The following is a 20420-nucleotide window of genomic DNA, read 5'->3' as shown; positions in this document are numbered from 1 at the left end:
GGGAAAGTCTCAGTGCAACCAACCCAATCTCTCCCCATCACCTCCAACTGCCCATCACACTCTCCACATGGCTGCACACAGCTTTCCTAAAAAGATAGGCTTACTCCTGTCTTGTCTGCACGTGCAGCTAAACAAACACACACCCATTACAGACATGATTTTAATGTGAGATTGGTTGAAAAACCTCCTTCTGGACATTTGATCAATATTACCCACACCTCTGGATATCCAAATTCCGTCCATGGCAGTGTGGGCTAGAGACGAGCTGAGCCAGCATGGAAGTCCTTGCCTGAGGCTGCTCATGGCTTGGTGATCACCAGTGCCACCCCTCCAAGGTTTTTCCATCCCCTGTAAGATTTGGAGGGCTTCCCAGGTGGTGCTAGTGGTAAGGAACCCGCCTGCCAATGCAGGAGACATAAGAGACATGGGTTCGATCCTGGGGTCAGGAAGATCCCCTGGAGGAGGGCATGGCAACCCACTCCAGTACTCTTGCCTGGAGAATCTCATGGACAGGGGAGCCTAGTGAGCTATAGTCCATGGGATCGTAAAGAGTCAGACATGACTGAAGCGACTGAGCACATAACACGGAATTATGGGGAGGCGGAGTGATCAGCCATCATTTCACTGAATGGGTGAAATGGGAGGACAAAATGAACAAGAAGGTGTTTCTAGTCTTGGAAGTACAGCAGCCCCAGCCTGGTGCAGTCAAAGGTGGTCCACATCATGCCTACTGGGATTAGAAATAGCTCACTAGAATCCCTTAAGAATGTCTGGAGAGCATTCTCCTCTGACCTTTTTGCTCCCCAGGGACCCTGGCAATTATGCCCCCTCCCCACTTCCCTCCCAGGCCCATCATCAGGGCCTCCTCCTACTTAGATGAGGTTGCTCCTCCTCTTCCAGGACAATCCAAGGCCATGCCCCCAAATGTTTTGCTCCCATCCCTTCCTCAGTTCAGTGGAGGCCGCAGCAAAAGTGGAGTGTTTCCAGTTTCTCTGGCCATGCTTGGTTTTAAGTTAATCCCCTCCTCCTATCCTTCCCTTTTGCTGAGAATTCATTTGGCTGTTCCCAGTATATCTGTATCCATATCTCCAGTTGTCCCCTGTTCCCCCCCCCACGCCCCCACCCCGCCCCCACCTTTCGAGCTCCCACTCTGTTTCCCCTTCTAGTTTTGATCTTCTTTGGGGGTTTGGTTTTTACTTTATTTTGCTTTTTTCTGTTTTTCTGTTTTTTTGTTTTTGTTTTTTATAGGTTTCAGAGAAATTATGTTGAATCCAATAAGCCTTCCCGGACATTCCAAGCCTCTTAACCATGGCATCTATGTTGAGGATGTCAATGTCTATTTCAGCAAAGGACGTCATGGCTTTTAAAGACTCCTTTTAAGCCTCCCTGTTTTGATGTCTCCTTGGTAGGCTGGGCCCTTTGAGAGGTTGGAAGCTCTAGGCATTGTTCTGTTTGGAGCCGGGGATGCTAACTAAAAACCACATGAGCCAATGGTGCCCCCCGCATCCTTTATCGCCACCAAGACGGGTGTGTCCCCGCCCCCCCATCCACCACTGGCAGGGTTGCCCTTCCCCTCCAGTCATCACTGTGCTCCCTTTTTTCCTGGCCTCCAAGGCAGCTCCTGCCATCATCTTTAGAGCCAATACAGAGAATTAAAAACCTGTGCACCAGGAGCCATCTTTTAAACATACTAGCAGTCTCTTGCTTTCCAAAAACAACCCAACCACCACGAGAAAGCCTGATGAAGTCCAGCCATGCTCCGGCCTCACTTTCTCTGCTGGAAGCGTGGGGTCTCCCTGGCCACCCTCTTAGTGACCTCGTCGCCCTGCAGCCTCCCGTGGGGAAGAACATCTAAGGAGAGGTGGAGACGGCGCGGTGAGAGGAGAGGGAGCCAGGCCCACGTGTTGGCACCAGATTAGGTCTCAGAGGAAAGAATGGACACCAATCATTTTCTATATATATACATATATATATATATATATATTTTTTTTTTTTTTTGGTGGAGAAAACCATGTCTTTTTGGGGACACACTTTCCCCCTACTTCCTCTTCTCTCTGCAACGGCTCAGTGAGTGGTGTTAGAAAACCCCTTGGAGAAGGGGATTTCTCCAGGGCTTCTTCTTGGCCCCTAGACCTACAGTTCCCACGAGCTCTGGCTGCAGGAGGTCTTGCCTGAGAACCGGGCATCCTGCTAGGACCACAAGGGACCACAAGGGAACCAGGGACCAAGGCCCTTCCTGCTGGCCTGTGATTCCAGCATTGGCGCTCTTCCCCCACTTTTACTTGTTCTTGACTCTGAGAACTTTCGGCACCCAATGGAATCACCATTTCAAGGCCAAGATGAACTGAAGGGGAAGAGACGTAAAAATTGGCCTCCTCCAGCCCCTCTCACGGCACCAGTGGAAGTGTCATCCTGTCCTCTGGTCAACATATGTGTTTACTTTGCTTGCTTTGACTCATGCCTTACTCCATGGCCACCCTCTCCCAAAGAGGAGGGATTTGTTTCCCCTACTTTCACCTTGACCCACAGCGGGAGGGAGGGTGGAGGGAATGCCTTTACCCCAGCTTCCATAGGAAAAGCATGGATGTAGGGCCTGGAAGTCCCTGGATTTGCTGCCATATTGGCTTAGTAGATTTCGGGGGCCTGGCTTACTTCCTCCCACCTCTGGTACTTCCACTGTGGGGGCTCAGCACAGGCTGCCCCCTTGAGGGTGGAGCACGGAAGAAGAAAGGGCCAGCCATGGGGAGCTTGGAGGGCAAAACGGTGGTGGTTTTAACCCACTAAGTTTGGGAGTGAGGATGCACAGCGATAGATAGCAGATTCTCTGCCTTGGGAGAGTTCCCTGGGGGTTAGGATTCCCTCTTAGGGTTTTAGGTCCCGAGTCCTGTGGATGGGGGTTCTTCAGGTCAGGTTCCCAGCCTGGTTCTGGAGACGCCCTCTGTGGGTTTTAAAAATACAGAGCTTTCCAAGTTCTTGCCCAGTGTCTGGAGTGGCCTCCCGGGCGCCTGAATGTCCAGAGTATCACATGGGGGTTCAAGTTGCCTCCAGGACCTCGAAGGATGTGCTTAGTCAGCCCCTCCCAGCTCCCCTCCACCCCGCTCCCCACCACTTCACGTCTGGCCAGTCCCCACTGTGTCCTGCCAACTCTTTGGGCCAGGGCCTCTTTCTGAGTGTGGCTTTAAGGAGTAAGCTTGAGGATGATGTTTTTTGATTACTGTAATTCATTACCTCATTTCCAGCCTCCCAGGCTCCATCCATCCCAGCATCTTTTATTCTGCCATTTCCCTCACCTTGTGCTAAGACCATGGGGCGTTCTGTTTCCGCAGAGACGTATAGGAGTGCTCAGTGTATAGTTTCTTAATAAACACTTTATTTTCTAATGAAATGACTGAATCGGACCTCTTATTTGGCATTTTTTGCAAAGAATATTAAAGACATTTCAGGCTACCCCTGTTTTTTTTTTTTTTTTTTCATTCCTCCCTATTTTACTCTTTCAAAGAAATTTCTTAGCCAATTCCTGTTTGCAAAGGATTTTACAATCTGCTCCATGGGTTGGTTTCACTGAGACCTCTCCAGGTACACTCTAAGCCCATACAGTGAAGTGTTTCCCCAGTCTTACTGAGAAGGCGTTAGAGGCACAGAGAAGCTGATTGGTTCACCCAGAGTCACACAGCACACAAGGCAGAAGCAAAATTCAGACCAGACTCCACCAAACACAACTCAGGTGACTGAGACCCTCACCTCCTTGGCGGCAGGGGACTCTTCTGTTGTCTGAGCAGCCAAGACCTTTGGAGATTCTTTCTTCAGAACTGAGGCGTAAGGGGCTCTGGAGTGGGGTCAAGGGATCCTTCATCTTTGGGGCACCAGCAAGCCAGTGTGATTTTTCCTTTGGTTGGAGTGGTTTTATAGCTCCCTAATGAATCTTGGGGAAGAGACCTTGCCCAGAGAAAGATGGGGCTCTGGGTCTTAGGTCAACCTGCCGATTACTCAGAGACACCCCCACCCGTTCCCCACGCATAGCACGTACATACTCAGGTGGGCCGAGCTCTCATGGCAGGTCCCATGTGGGCTACCAGAGAAAGGGAGGAAGCGAGTCCTGAGGTTCTGTGAGACTGAAATGCTTAGATGAGCCGAGTATGTCTGTCCGCCCTTGATTCCTGAGCCCTGACACAGCTGTAAGTGTTGAAATGCCTTCTGAGGAGGAAGTGGAAACCCATTCCAATATTCTTGCCGGGAAAACCCCATGGACGGAAGAGAGGAGCCTGGCGTGCTAGCCCACGGTGGACACAAAAAAGTCAGACACGCCTTAGCAGCTAAATGATAACAACTCACAAAATGCAAGTCATTATTTCAGTGCATAGGTTTTAGTTGTGATGTATTGGATTTTCTTGAGTCAGGATTTGCTTAGCAGTTCCAAGGTAGAATTCAGGGATTGAAGATATGTATACACACATACACACATATAACCAGTGTCTAGCACTTGAAAAAAAAAATGTCTGTATTTTTTTCAACTGTTAGACACTCGTCTAGGTCTTAGGGAAGCACAGACATCATCCAGTCCTAAAAAGCACATAATAAGCTTGAGGGATAGACCTAGAGAAGCTGATCATTAATAACCACATATCATAATACATGTCTTAATGACTGCATCAGTAAGTTTTTGTGAAATCAGACAAGAGGCACATAGAATTAATTTTATTTAAGAGGAACAACAGAAGAATCACAGACCATAATTAGGGTTTTAAGCTGGACTCTGAAAGAATAAGGATTTTATAGGACTTTTGAGGAAGTAAGGGTCTGGAAGATGCCCTGGAGAAAGGAACAGCTACCTGCTCCAGTATTCTTGCCTGGAGAATTCCATGGACAGAGAAGCCTGGCCGGCTACAGTCCGTGGGGTCTCGAAGGGTCGGACAGGAGTGAGCAACTGAGCATGAGTGCAGCTTACAATATCTTCCTTTTAGGAGGAGAGGACTTTGTACGTAGGAGGTTTGGAGCAACAGAGGAGGCTGGGGGCTGGGGAAGGGCTCCTGGGGGGGTTTGGACCCCTCCCTGGGTCTCAGTAGGCTTTGTTGGAGCTTCTTACTTAGGAAGTAAAGATGAGGCAGGCAAAGTGGGTGGGCGAACTCAAGGTGGAAGTCCAACAGGGATGGATCAGGCTAGGTCGGTGCTTTTCTGCTTATCCTTACTCTCTGACTCTCCTATTGGAGTCTAGTTCTGTTTGAGCCCCTGCCCCTCACCTCACCCCAAATGGAAGCTCCTTTTCTGTAGAGTGGCCTGAACAGGGGGTTTGCCCCAGCTTTGCATTCTCCTGTTCGCAAGGGCTCTAAGGTTGGACCAGGGATGCCCCAAGGGCTGAGACCACCTTTGGGCCCATCAAGCTGCATGGATTCCAGGGGCAATTTCATTATTCAGGGCTTCCTTGGTGACCCAGATGATAAAGAACATGCCCGCAGTGCAGGAGACCCAGGTTTGATCTCTCAGTTGGGAAGATCCCCTGGAGGAGAAAATGGCAACCCACTCCGGTATTCTTGCCGGGAGAATCCCATGGACAGAGGAGCCTGGTGGGCTACAGTTCATGGGGGTCACAGAGTTGGACACGACTGAGCAGCTAACACTTTCACTTAGAGATATTTAAGCTTTGTTTTATCTGGCTGCATAGAGCCTGCCAATGCATGGGAGAAAAAATGAAGAGCAGAAACAGGCCCTGGCAAGATGGGAAAGGAAACCACCCATCCACGGGAGGAAGGGCCCGCATCACCCATGTGGAGGGAGAGTGCAGCAGGAGGAAGAAGGAGAGATGAGGGTTTAGGGGTGTGGGGGGCAGGGAGTGAGAGAAGCCTTGTCCGGGGGCTTCTATTTGCCTCTAAAGGCTTCAAGCAGCAGAAAAGACCATGGCAGATGTCGGGGAAGCGTGAGAAAGTTCCCAGGAGGCATGAGGACTGGCCGAAGCTGGAGCACCGGGTTGAGTGTGCAGGACTCTGTCTCCCACGCTTTCCTGCTGGGCCCTGAAGTCCCATGGCATCTACCCCAATGTTAGAGGGTCCGGAGCGGTCAGAGCTGGCACAGGGAGGCCTTCAGAACAGAACTCGGCCTGCTAAGGATGCTGCCTTGGACGGGCTTCACCCAGGGAGGCTCAGGGGGACCCGCAAGCTCTGCAGCTCTGTGCTCTTCTGGGTCTGGAATCTCACCCGCAGGATTTCACAGTGGCTTTTTTGCACTTGAGCTTGTGTTTGGTCATGGGGGCCTTTGTGGCAAAGGCTCATCCCAGAAGCCAGTGTGCTTGTTGTGTGCTCTCTGGATCTTCATCTTGGAGGAAAGGAGGAAAGGAAAGGCTCCTCTTCTGAACACTGTTTTCTGAAGCTCAAAGGGTGGAGAACTCACTCTCCTTGAGAAGGTGTAGGACAGTGGGGAGCTCGGCTGTAGGGCTTTTCCAGGGACATGTCCTGTCTTTCACTAGCATTGTGTGGTAGATCCTGAAACTGGCTGCCAAGCTCCAAAGAAGGGCTTTCCTAGGGAACATAATAACAATCACATCAAACTTACGAAGCACCTATTCAGAGCCAGGCCTGTTTGACCCATGGAAGCTGAAGCTCAAGAGTCAGTAATGACCAGGCAGCTGTGAATGGCAGAGCCAAGTCTGACCTGGGGTCCCCTTGACCGCCCAGTGCTCTCAGCTGCACAACAGAGCAATCCATCTTCGGCTCCAGGAAAGCTGAAGTCCTGAGGGCTCCACAATCATAGGTTCCCCCCACCTCCTTGAAGGATGAAGTCCTTCAAGGATCTTTAAGGCTAGATGCCATCCCTATCATCCTTCTGGAAACAGACAAGCACGGTGATTTTGAAAGACTCCCCAGAAAAGAGTATCTGCCCTGCTCTGTCTTCACCCATTCTAGTATTTGGTGACCCTGGTTGCCTAAAAGTGTGGTTGTTCTTAGATCTGAGTTGAATCATCTTGTTTCCAGTTGGTGAGATTTCCAAACAGACAAGGGTGGCATCTCTGATGTTGAGAAGGACTTGTCAGCCGAGACACACCTGGTCCTGAAGCTGCTAGCTGAGGCTGCCCAGGTCTGGGCAATGTGAGCAGCTTCAGACTGGAAGGTTGTGGAAGGAAGAGCCTTGCTTGACTTCTGCACTCCCACCTGAATATTCTCCACCCTTCCCCAAAGACCTCCTGACACATGGAAGCTCTGCTGTGACCTTTCCACTCAGGGAGACAACAGATGCCAGGCATCTTCAGTTTGGAAAGCAAGAAGCTGAGCTCTGCACTGGCCTGTCTCTCCTTTCTTACTTGGGAATTCCTTTCTTTAGCCAAGCTTCCAGCCACCACATCCTCCTCGGCCCCAGCCGTAGGCATGACCTCAGCCTAGTACAGGGGCTGTGACACTTTCCTGGCTCCACTCAGCTCCTGCAAGGCCAGCCCTGGGCAGAGGCTCATGCAACTCTGATCCAACAGCAAGATGCCAGGGAGGGTTTGATCGTACAGAGACAGCAGGTCAGTGCAAGGTGACTTCATTGCCTGTAGCTTCCTGGACTGCGCCAGATGCAGATTAAGCAGGGGGCCTTTGTTCCTTCAGTGTTTACTGACTTGGGGCTCCCCCAAGACTCACAGATGGCCACCAGAATGACTCTGAAAGGGAGAGCAAGATGAGAGAATCTCAGTGAGGGACAGACCGAGATGAGTGAGGGTGGAGTGATGCTGGCTGCTCTGAGGTTCCAATGGTTCAGCACACCAGAGGAGGTGGGAGTGTCAGGGGAACCTGGTTTGCAGATGAATTGTCCAGCTGAAGCTCCACTCCCCTGCTCACCTAGCTCTGCCCCACCCCCACACCTTCATTGTTCCGGGAGCTTTGGAGAAGCTGTCTGGTCTGCGGCCCCATTTGCCTTGGATGGCTCTGGTTCTGTTTCCTCTAGAAATCCCTTACCATCCCGGGTGATGCAGTGGTAAAGAATCCACCTTTCCTAGGAGATGCCACTTTGATCCCTGGGTCAGGAAGATCCCTTGGAGGAGAGCATGGCAACCCACTCCACTATTCTTGCCTGGAGAAGCTCATGGACAGAGGAGCCTGGTGAGCTACAGTCTATGGGATCACAAAGAGTCCAACAGGGCTGAAGTGACTTAGCACCACACACACACACACACACACACACACACACACACACACACACACACATCATCCCATGCACTTCCCCTCAAGAAAACCTCAGCCAAAACCTGACCATATATCCCAGAGCTAAATAAGCCTCCTTCCACCCTCCTTGCACCTAAAGTAAGTTGAAGATCTCTTACTGGCAACAGATAAGTTTTCCTGTCTGCTTTTTTGGATGGTTTGGGCATTCCATCAGGATTCTGATCTGGGTAGGATTTTAATCCCAGTTTCCCCCACTCAGTGGGTAAAACTTCTACAGAGTGACCCCAGTTTGCCCTTGGGACTTAAACTCTGCTGCTCAGGGAGGAGACTTCTGCCTGGCTGATGAGACTCAAGATCTTGCAGCCTTTTCCTATCTGTCCATCAGGACCCTCTGCCCTCCTGGGTGTGTGCCTGAGGGCACTAGCTCTTCCTTTCCCATCCCTCTTGCTTTCCGGTACAGGCAGATACATTGCTCAGATGTCCTGTGGTTCTGGGTGTTGGGCATGGTGAGAATTGGGGAGGCATGGTGAGAACTGGAGGCATGGTGAGAACTGGGGAGGCATGGTGAGAACTGGGGAGGCATGGTGAGAATTGGGGAGACATTGCAGTTAGTCTTTGACTCAAGCAAGTTTGGTTTCCACGCAAGAAAGAAAGAAGAAAGGCAGGGGGATCTCTGAGAAGCCTGAGAAGGACACAGACAATGCTGATGGTTCAGATTCTATGCCAAAGGCAAGGCCAGGCCTGTGCCAATCCAGTTTGGGAAGGAATTTGGAACTACTTGGGTGGAGGGGAAAGACAGGGTTACCAGATTCCAAGAGAGGAGCCAGAACTGTAGAGAAGTCCTGACTGAGGGCTCTGGTGAGCCTTCAAGCCTGGGAAACAGGAGATGTGTGAGCTTCCTACTCACAGCAGCTCTTTGCTTCTCCGGATCACGTCTTCCCGTGATCCTTTGCAACAGAAGCCACTCCAAGTCTCCCTGAGGTCCATGCATCTGACTTAGATTTGTCTAAGAAAGGAGGGAGGGGCAGAGGCATAAGGCAGGAAGAACGGAGCTCGGGTCTCTGGGAGAGGAAGAGCAGCTCCCCCTTCACCCTCTATCTAAGACGATGTCAAGCACTGTCTGAGATTTTGGAGGGTGGATCAGAAGGCCCCGTTGGCTACGGAGAGAGTTTGAAGGCCCAGGGGTGAGGCTCCTTAAAGGTATGAGTCCCAAAGTTGTGTCCAACTTGTGGTTCCATTCAAGTTTGAGGAACAGAGGATCATGTCTGCTCAGAAAACCCCACTGACCCTGACTTGGGTGAGCAATGGTGGAGACCTTGGTGGCTGACAGTGACACCAGCTGGTCTATGGAGCTCTCTCTTCTCCCCTCTGTTTCTGCTTCCCATGTGCTGTAACCATAGCAGCAAAATGAAGCCTGGTTCTGCCTTTGGGGACCTCACTGGAGCAACCGGCCTATTCTCTTTAACAGACATGGCTTCCCTCTCTTGTCCATACATTCATTCCACAGCGGAAAGGGCAAGGACCCAACCCCTGTAAAGTGACTTCGCCACTGTCAAATATGGCCTGGTGATACTTCCTTTACAGAGCTCTGAAATGTCACTTACTTTTTTTACTCTGAAGCTCACACCAGCCTGGGTCTCTTTTGGTTCTCGTGATGTTTTAAAAATTGCAGCGCAATGTTCTTTACTTCCAAAGCTTGCAGCAATGGCCTTTGGCCAAAGGTCATGTGATGCTGACTCCCGGAGAGACTGACTACTCTGGGGAAGAGAGGGTGTGGGGTCCCGGGTGCTCTGGGAGGAATGACGTCTGTCTGCAGTCCTGTGCCATGGTTCTTAGTGGCTGGACAGGCTCAGGGAAATAGTTACTGCACACCGCCAGATTCTCAAGGGTGTTGGGAGCAGGGAGACATGGGAAGCCCTTGAGTTTGAAGCTCAAAGGGTTTAGATTCCATAACACAGGAGACCCCTAGAACTACAAACATTGTCTTAGTGCCAGGCCCATCTCAGCAATGACCAGACAAGCTGTCTCCAAGATCTGCTCTCCAGCTGTCAAAGTCCAGAAAGACAAGTTCTAAAGTCTTTGTCCCATGGACCAACCAATATAGGTGCCTCTCCCAGGGCCCTCCTATGAGCAATCTCAAGGAGAAGGAAAATTCCAGAATGCAGGCTAGATGCTAAGTCCAACCTGTGTATTAAGTATACACCAACATGTCAGCATTCTCTTGCTGTTAATTCTGAGAGAAAATTCGTGTGAGGGAGAACCCGAGAGGAAACCTCAAAGCAATTTTTTGTCATGAGCATTAAGCCTCTGAAAAGTCACACTGGCCAAGAGGGTACAGTCAGGACCTCTGGTCACTCCCATCTGAGGACTGCAGCTCTGACCCCAGCATTTGGCTTCAGAGGGAGCCAGCTGCAGAGCTGGTCAGTGAGAACTTGACTTTGGGGGTTGTGGGAGAGGCAGGTTAGAGGAGGTACCACGAATAGAGAATATATTCTGAGAATGTCCTTCCTGCGAGAATTGGAATTCTGAGTCCATGTGTGAATGACTCACAGAATCGTTCAGTCTTTATGGCTGTCAACTCAACATTTCCTGGTATCATCACAGGCAATTGCTGCATAGTACCTTTGATACCAAATGGACAGTTGGGTCATTACAAAGATCAGAGTGACTCCCCTGTGCATTTTCAGGATGATATCTTAGTAGTTTTAGTGGATCAACTGCTTGACCAAGTATTGCCCTACATGTATTGATCGGTTTTCTGGGAAAGCTTCAGGTTCTACAATAGGGTTCTGTCTTCATTTGAATGCCCAACTTGTTATCACATAAATCATGTTGTAAGGATCAAATGGGCTTCCCTGGTGGCTCAGCGATAAAGAATTTGCCTGCAATTCAGGAGATACGGGTCCAATCTCTGGGTCAGGAAGATCCCCTGGAGAAGGTAGTGACAACCCACTCCAATATTCTTGCCTGGGAAATCCCATGGAGAGAGGAGCCTGGCGGGCTACAGTCCATGGGGTTGCAAAGAGTCAGACACGACTCAGGTACTGAACAACAACAAAGGATCATGTGCTCCCCTTTTCACTGGCCTTGGAAATGCTTCCCTGTAGCCTCATGAGATGCTAAGAGCCCATCAAATGACTCTGAATGTTGTATGGTATATAGCCAGCCTCTTAAAGATTCACCATGTTAGGACAGAAAGGCTCTGAGAAGTCCTGCTTTAAATAACCTTTTTGACTCTACCCCTCTCTCAATCTAATTGAACATGAAACACTCTTCACTTAATACCTATGAACAGACTCAATGCATACACTCTAGGTCACACTGGGTCAGGGTGTAGGCAGCAGCTTTTTGAAGCAGAACAAAGCAGGATGTGTTAATTAACCACCGATTTCTCACATCTAGATGAACTGCCAAACCCCAACACCTCTGCCCAACTTTAGGCTCCATCCCTGACTTCTGTCCTTGGCTTTGTAAGGAGGCAGACATTATTCTGGGGGCTGGTGGGTAGGTACTCTTGGGAAGTGCAGGAAACCTTCTCTGCGAGACTTCAAAAGAAAATGATAAATCACTTCACATAAGAGCTTAAGACTTCAGCCCTAAACCTGGTCACCCTCCCAGGCGGGTGGAGGCAATGTCATCTAGCGGTAGCAATAAAGAGCTGGCGTCAGTCTCAGCCCTACCACCAGCAAAATAACGTGGGTAAGTTATCTTTCCTTGTCCCATGTTTGTCTCTGAGTTTGCCGTTCCTTGGGGTTCCCAGGTGATGCAGTGGGAAAGAATCTGCCTGCCAATGCAGGCAACGTGGGTTCGATCCCTGGGTTGGGAAGATCCCCTGGAGGAGGAGATGGCAACCCACTCCAGTATTCTTGCCTGCGAAATACCATGGAGAGGAGAGCCTGGTGGGCTATAGCCCATAGGGTTGCGAAGAACCGGACACGACTGAGCACCCGCGTACATTTTCCTCAGAGAGGAGATCTCAGCCAGACAAGAATTCCAAATGCCACGATCCCAAGAATCTCTGTTGTCTCCTAGTGGGGGCATCTTCTGGTTCTGGGGTCCGTCTCTCTCTGCTGGGTGTCTGTTGTGTCACTTGGGAAGGGTGACCCCTGCTCCCTCCTGGAGTGCCGGGGAAGGTGGTAAGAGGGGGCGGGTGGCTGCCTTTCTGGGTGAGGGTTGGCGGATTTTTCTGGAAGAGGAAAGAAACAGATGCTTGGAGGTTAATAGACCCTCTCTGTCACAGTTGGACAGGGCCAAGCGGGGGTTCTTGGCAAGATTTTCCAACTTTGATCTCAAGAAGGCAGCTCTGCCTAACAAATAGTCTGAAATGTCAAAGAAGAAATGTTAAAGCTTGAGGGGTCGTTCTCCTGGGAGCCGCCTGGGCTGGCTAGGGAAGCAGAGGCGGAGGGAGAGAGGGACACTCGAGAATCCTTCACATAAAGATTCTGACTTGGTTCTGTGATATTTAAGAAAGAAGAAAACTCTGAATTATTTATAGCACAGAAGATGGAAGCTGGAATGCAGAGAAGGGCTTCAGATAATAGTTCAGGATCCCTCTGCCCCAGCCTTGAAATAGTAAAACTTTTCTTGTTGGTGACATGCTCTTGACCTCTCCTTATCTGTCATTATGATTACTATTATGGTTCTTTTCGTTAAGATAATGCATGGCTTTTGATTATGGGAGTTGGGGAGAGGTGATTTCTAGAAATGATTGTTGCAAAGAAGCAAGAGTTCTCTCTCCCTCTTAAAGGATCCGCAGCAAGTCCTTTACCTCCTCTTTCCATCCCCATCGGCTTCCAGCTTGTGCCTCTTCAAACAGTGGGTGGGTAGCATCTTGGGTAACAGTTGGCCATATTGATCTGGGAAGGTAGATTTCACGTGTCAGTTCTTCCATTTGAAATACGGAGCCAATCGGATGGCTCTTCTAGGTGTACTGGGACTATGGATGATACCACGTGATCAAATCACCTGGAGACTTGGTGAGGGGGCAAGAAAATAGCATCTACGTTATGTGAAGGGAGGGAAAGGAAGTAAAGAAATTTACAAAGGGGAACTCAGAGGTGATGAAAGGACTGGTGTTAAAGCTAGAGGGAATGAATGGGGTCTTTCATCTGTTTATTTTGGTCAGTGATGTTGTCTAGATCTTAACAAAAATACTTCTGGTTGATAACACATCCTGATTCTATAGCATGGGTAACTGAAAGCCACGGATGGTCTCAAAATTGCAGTTACATTTAAAATTGTAAGTGTCAGATGTTCTTCCTCCCCCTTTCACAAATAATACAAACATGCTCTCAGTCACCCTCCCTCTAATTATTTTTGTACACCCTTGGATCTCTCAAGAATGCCAACAAATGCCAGTCTTTGGACAGGGACAGGTTGGGGGTGTTTGAGACGAGGCTAGTCCAGATGCAAATTAGATCATCAGTAAACTTCCAAACGAGCAATATTGTATTTAGGATGCGTTGCTTTTATTGAAAATAGTCGTACTTTTGCTTTTTTATTTTTCCTAAACGTGTTTTTTTCCGCTTCGAAGGACCTAGAGAACATTTTGCAGTTAAAATGTCACAGTGACACTCCTGTTAGCAAACTCTGAAAGTGTACTTATTTTTATATCCAGTAACTTACTCTACCTCTCAGAAAGATCTTCCAAATATTGTTCCGACTCTTGATTTTCAGTGATGTAGAGGTGTGACTAACATTCTTTCTGCAGCACAGTGGTTCTCAAATCTCCTGGTCTTGGGGCGCCTTTACATTAAAAAATTACAAGGACCTCAAAGAGTCTTTGTTTATGCGGGATTTATACATCTGCATTTACTGTAATTGAAATTAAAACTGAGAAACATTGGAACACACACACACACACAAGCATGCACACACGCATTGTGTTTAACCATCAGAGCAAAATTTTCACCACGTGTCAGGAAATCACTGGAAAAACTCCATGCATACCTGTGAGAGAATGCGAGTGAACAAAAGGGAACAGACCATCTTAGTATTCCTAGGAAAATAGGTTTGACACATGGATCTCCTGAGAGGGTCTCAGGGCCAACCAGGGGTATTTGGACCACGTTTTTAGACCTGCCACTCTAGGGAAAACTGAAGAATGAGCAGATTCTGAAACCGAGTCTATGTTCCCTTGATACCAGTGAATGGAATCAGTCATGCACTTTGCTCCAAGTGTCGGGCTCCATCAGAACCTCATTTCTTCATGGAAACATCACCAACTGCCCCTTAAGTGCTGACCCAAACCTAACTGGACATGACCATGTTCAGTTTCTACAAATGTGGGAATCATTCAAGAAGGAATTCATCTATTGTAAAGAAAACTAGGAGGCTGGGTGTGTTTGCCCTGCAGAAGAAACATGGGCTTGATGCAACCGTAAACATTACTGGCTGATGGAAGAAACTCAGCATAAACGAGGTTTGCAAAATCCCATTGGTGAGGGCAGGGAGAACGAATGTCAGGGGAATGAAGAGCTTTTGCGATCAGTACCTTGCCGGTCAGAAGTCTCACCATGTGTATCACAGCCCTCTCTGTGCATCGCGTTTTGGTTTGTCTAAGGAACACGTGGGGCTTAGCAGTGTTCTACAAGGTCCCTTAGGAGAGTCTATTTAAGTTTAGAGTCCCTGGCCCCTCCTTCATTCTCCTAACCAGGGCAGCTTTGGTAGAGCTGAAATGGTCCTTACATCGTAAGGAGCCTCCTTGGGTCAGCTCTGTGCATCCATCAGGCAGAGGGAGCTGTCCCGTCCTTGGGGTCCTGGGCTCATGACAGAGTTCATGCCTCCTCTCGTTTTTACCTTTCTATCCCAGATTTATCATTTATACTCAGGAGATCAAGAACAGCTCTCAGCTTGTTCTGAGGAGTTCTTTGTTCCCAATATTTCACAATCCTCAACAGGAAAATGAGGTCTTGCAAGAATGCCTCTGAGATCGTGAGCAGATGTCGGTTCATTCTCTCATCCCTCAGTTACTGCATACCTACTCTCTGCCATGAACTCTGCCACTAAGTGAAGCAGTTGTATTTCCTTCCCCCCACAGCTTCAGGGTCTATTTATTGAGCTGGTTCTCACGGCGGGGGTGACTTGTCCCCCAGAAACTTTGGTTGTCACGACTAAGGGTAGATGTTACTGAAAGCCCCCACTGCAAAGAATTATCTGGCCTAAAAATGTCTGTAGTGCCAAGGTCAAGAAAATCCAATCTAGTGAGAATATGGACCGGTATCCCTTAATCTTGGACAAGACGGTTTTCGTACATTTCAGGCTCTTCCTTCAGCTTCCAGGCTCCAAGGCCTGTGGCACCACAACCTCCATCTTATGCCCCTTCTATGTAAAGTCTCAGTTGCCTACTCTAGAACTCCTTACCCAAATGGTCCTTAGTCCACTTCCACGACATGTGCAGACCTCTTTGTCTGTCTTTTCTCCTAAGGGTGGGCTGCACTACAGATGTGTGCCTGCTAAAATCCAAGTGGGTCAAGGGCCTGCTGTCTGGGGGCACAGGGGGGTGTATGTGTGGAGTGGTTCAGGTTGGGTGTGCCTGGAGCCTCCTTTGCTGTGAGATTGAAAGGGGGAGCAAGCCGGGGTCTTGCTCTCTGACACTGCATGTCCCGTCTCACAATTCCAGGGAGTCCAAGGCATCTAAATTTGTGTCTGGTTCTTCAAGTCATTCTGAAAATATATTTAGAGGAAGATAAGGTGTCCCTCATTTAACAGTGTGTTGGCTTTATTTGGGCTTCCATGGTGGCCCAGACGGTAAGACTCTGCCTGCAATGCAGGAGACCTGGGTTCGATGCCTGGGACAGGAAGATCCCCTGGAGAAGGGAATGGTAACCCTCTCCAGTATTCTTGCCTGGAAAACCCCATTGATAGAGGAGCTTGGTGAGCTACAGTCCAGGGGGTCGCCAAGAGTCAAACATGACTGAGCCACTAGCATTAACTTAGCTCAATTTATGACTTCCAACTTTTTGAACACGTGAGATATGGGCTTCTAATTATCCTCTTGTCCCAAGTCCTGCAAATATAAGGGACTGGCCTTGTGCAGACAAGTGAGTAATTATGAAGCAATATGATGAAATTGTGCATGAGGTAAGCAGAGAGGAAGGACACTTAGTTCCTAAGTGTAGTTCTGGAAAATACTGAATCATGACATCTGTTTGCAGCTGTATAAATAGAAATGGCAGTTCAGGGAACCCACAATCAAGATGATCAGTTCACACTTCCAGTGTTCCATTATTTGGAGAAATGTCTGTCCCTTTGAGTCTTAGGAAGCCTGATGCCTTTGCCACACAGATTAATACTATGGCCCTTTGGCCACCTCGGGCCATCAAGTCAGGTGTTCTTCCTACTGGACCATCTCCACGCTGCGGCAGAACTCATATAGTGTCATGCCCTTGTCAGGTTGCCATGGAGACTGATCTTGAGGTCTCCAAAATTGATTTGTATTTATTGGGGACCTGCAGTTTGCTGGATGCTGTGACCAGCATTAAACAGAGAGAGAGAGAAAGAGGGATGCCCTCCCCCTCCCCTATTTGTGGCCTACTGGGAAGATATCTTTCTGCAACAGAGAGGTTGGAGAAATTGAATGGGAAGGATTTTTTTTTCCTTCCAATAACGTTGTGCTTTTTTTTTCTGATTACAAAAGTAATTTATATTCACGGTAGACAATTTGTTGAAATACAGAAAAGCACACAAACACATAAATTATCCACCATCCCATCACCCAGAGACAACACTGTTAACATTTTAGCTTTCTGCCTTTCTAATCTTTTTTATGTTCTTATTTAATTATTTAACAGAATCAAATCATTCTACGGGCACATGCACACACACGCCCATTGCTTTGCTCCTTCCTTCCTTATAAGATTGTTTCATGTGCTGTTTAATCTTTTGTGATATCAAAGATTTTTTTTAAACAGATAACCTATTCACATGGTTAAAACACACACACACCCCCACACAACTTGTACATCAGTGTTCATAGCAGCATTTTTCAAAATAATCCCAAATTAGGAACAACCCAGATGTGTATCAGCCGATGATAAATGAAATATGAGACAAACAAATGATGGAATACTACTCAATAATAGCAAGGGATGAAGTGCTGGTGGTGTGTGTTACATGAATGAACACTGGAAACAATATGCTAAGCAGTAAAGAAGCGGGACATGAAAGACCTTGTTTTATATGATGCCGTTTCCCATGAAGTGTCCAGAAGAGGCAAATCTGTGTAGACAAGAAGACTGCTAGTGCTTGCCTAAGGCTGGGGTGGCTTGTGAATGAACCCAAGAGATCTAACTGGAGTGATGAAGCCATATTTAATACTGAAATTGAACTACGGTGATGGTTGTACCACTGGTAAACATCATTGAATTTTACATTGAGATGGGTGAGTGTTCACTGCTCTATTTAAAATGGATACCCATCAAGACCTACTGTATAGCACAGGCAACTCTGCTGCTTAGATGGGCGGGGAGTTTGGAGAATGGATACATGTATATGTATGGCTGAGTCCCTTTGCTGTGCCCCTGGAACTATCACCACTTTGTTAATCAGCTATATTCCAATACAAAATAAAAGATTTTAAGAAAATAAAATAAGTAAATTAAATGGGTGAGTTTTATGGTACATGAACAACACCTCAATAAAATTTACCTATTTATACATAAATATATATGTAAAAGAAAAAGGTGATATATATGACATATATAATAAGTATGTGTTATATATTGATGTAAAATAAAGATGTGATATATGAAATTTATTGTTATTTTTTACCTTAGTTATTATATATAATAAGTATATTATACTATCTATATAGGGCCTCCCTGGCGGCTCAGCTGGGCAAGAATCCGCATAACGCATGTATATATGAATTCTCCCTATAGCTGTCCCTCCTCTGCAGGTTCTTTGTACTACCACCACCGTCACCACACATGTAATCACTGTCGTTCTGTGTCCTTGTGAATTACATCCAAACAAGTTATATATAAACCAATATAAATATGCACTTTGTTTTTCCTCCACTTTGCCCATGTAAAAATATATGACATATATTATTCTGTTCTTTTTAGTATTCTCCCTGACAGTTCCTTGGAGCTCTGAGAGAAATTCCTCATTCTTCTTTTGTTAGAGATACATACTTTTCCCTTGCATAGATGTATCCCAATTCATTTAATGTCTTTACCATAATTTGCTCTTAAAAGCAACTTTAGTGGATTGATCATAAATATAATAAACCTAAATGAATGGGGCTGAACCCAAATACAACATTAATACAGGGACGAATCACCCCCACAGGCTGTTTGGTATACCTGTTTTACACATATAACCCGTGTTAGGTTATGTCAGTGTGTACCCTCAGAAATAAATAGGAATGAGATTCTCTGCAGCCTCACTAAATACAGGGTCGCAGCATGATTGCTAATGGCTGGGTAACTTTTGAGCAGAGAAATTTAAAAAGCAGAGACATCACTTTGTCAACAAAGGTCCGTCTAGTCAAGGCTATGGTTTTTCCAGTGGTCATGTATGGATGTGAGAATTGGACTATAAAGAAAGCTGAGCACTGAAGAATTGATGCTTTTGAACTGTGGTGTTGGAGAATACTCTTGAGAGTCCCTTGGACTGCAAGGAGATCCAACCAGTCCATCCTAAAGGAGATCAGTCCTGGGTGTTCATTGGAAGGACTGATGTTGAAGCTGAAACTCCAATACTTTGGCCACCTGATGCAAAGAGCTGACTCATTTGAAAAGACCCTGATGGTGGGAAAGATTGAGGGCAGGAGGAGAAGGGGACGGCAGAGAATGAGATGGTTGGATGGCATCACCGACTCAATGGACATGCATTTGCGTGGACTCTGGGAGTTGGTGATGGACAGGGAGGTCTGGCGCGCTGTGGTTCATGGGGTTGCAAAGAGTCGGACACGACTGGGCGACTGAACTGAACTGAATTTTCCACTGTGTATATATACCATATTTCTTTTAGTATTTACACACCTGTATTATTTTGCATTATTTTTCTTTTCTTACGGATAACACCGCAGGCATGTATACTTTTGGTAGCCAGGCTGAATGAGGGAGACGGCTGAGCGGCAGCGCCCACTAGAGACGCTGTGTGTCATTGCATCCCGGCCTTGTGGACCACTGCAGACACCCCCTGGGTATTTAGGGGCTCCCCAAGCAGATAGCCAGTGGGCTCCCCTGATAGCTCTTCTCTTAACTTAGGGAAAATCACCTCCTTCTGCAATATGATGTCTTCAGAGCCCAGGATACAAAGTTGGTGAGTGGAGCGGTCATTACCTTTTCCTGGGTGACTTTGAAGTGCTGCCAGTATTTCCATAACGTTGTTCTCCAAAGGGCTCTTCTGGCCAGAGTCTTGCCTCATTTTAGGTTTGGAAATTCAGAGCTGCACAGTCCAGAAATGTTAACGGGATTCTGAGTGAAGCCTCTGATCTCTTATGTCGTACAGATGGCTGACCAAGCGTGGTGGCTTGACTTTCTCAAGGTCAGGGGGAAGGTTGGGAGGCAGTCCCCTTTTATCCTGACCTCCTGCCCCGACCTTTAAGCAGGTGACCTCCTGGGAATGGACTGATTTGGGGCATGGCAGTAGAGATTGAAGCTTGCTGTGAGAAAAAGCCACAGACAATTTGAAGTGAGAGGTTTCCTGCCAACCCAGTGATCTGGGCTCCAGGCGGAAGAGGAGTCCAAACTGGAGAGAAGGCAACCGGCTGGAGCTGATTCAAGGAAATAGCAATAGGGAAAGATGAAGGGGTGGAGAGATTGATCATGAGATTATCTAAATCTGCAGCTTTAGAGGCCAAGTGATAGCCATGTTTTCTCTGCGGGAACTCTCAGTGGTGACAGCAAAGTGCATGGTGGGATTCCAACAGGACCCCTCCTCTCTTCCTAAAAGAGCCCTTAGTGTCCCTCTGGGGTTGGCATGGGACAGAAGCTGACCAGGAGGAGAAACTGGCTCTTCCCTCTTCTGAATCCTGGGCTCTTGTGTGCTGGAGAGGAGGTCCTGGGAAAACGAAGGATACGAGGACAGCCCAGCAGATGGTGTAGAAAGAACCCAAACATATGGGGCACAGACAAGCATAAGGGGGTGATATTAAGGACTGAGATTGAGTGGCAACAGGGAAGGGGAAAAAAAAAAAAAAAACCAACAGAAAAACTGGCCTGGGAGGAGCATTGGAGTCGAGACCAAGGAGCACAATTAGGTTTGTGTTACTTCCTACAGCCCAAGCAAGCTGTTTGTGGGTCATCTGTTAGCTGACACTGCCAAGATGCCATGTGTATT

The 20420-nt window shown here is 47.8% G+C and overlaps 1 protein-coding gene across 4 annotated transcripts in view; it reads left to right on the top strand.

Moving 5' to 3' along the window:
• NTRK3 (neurotrophic receptor tyrosine kinase 3) overlaps window positions 1-20420 on the top strand; it is a 416320-nt gene that overhangs the window by 309775 nt on the left and 86125 nt on the right. For 2 of the 4 annotated variants that reach the window (XM_018066413.1, XM_018066412.1), the window contains one exon: window positions 1249-3385. The exons of the other annotated variants lie outside the window; for them this stretch is intronic. In XM_018066413.1, the coding sequence (XP_017921902.1) occupies window positions 1249-1367 (119 nt within the window). In that variant the 3' untranslated portion in view covers window positions 1368-3385. Of the gene's footprint in view, window positions 1-1248; window positions 3386-20420 lie in introns of those variants that run through there. 4 annotated transcript variants of the gene reach the window in all.

Source organism: Capra hircus, chromosome 21 (genome assembly GCF_001704415.2).
Source record: "Capra hircus breed San Clemente chromosome 21, ASM170441v1, whole genome shotgun sequence".
NCBI lineage: Eukaryota > Metazoa > Chordata > Mammalia > Artiodactyla > Bovidae > Capra > Capra hircus.
Note: the sequence above shows the minus strand (reverse complement) of the source record. Positions and strands in the feature narration are given on the sequence as shown.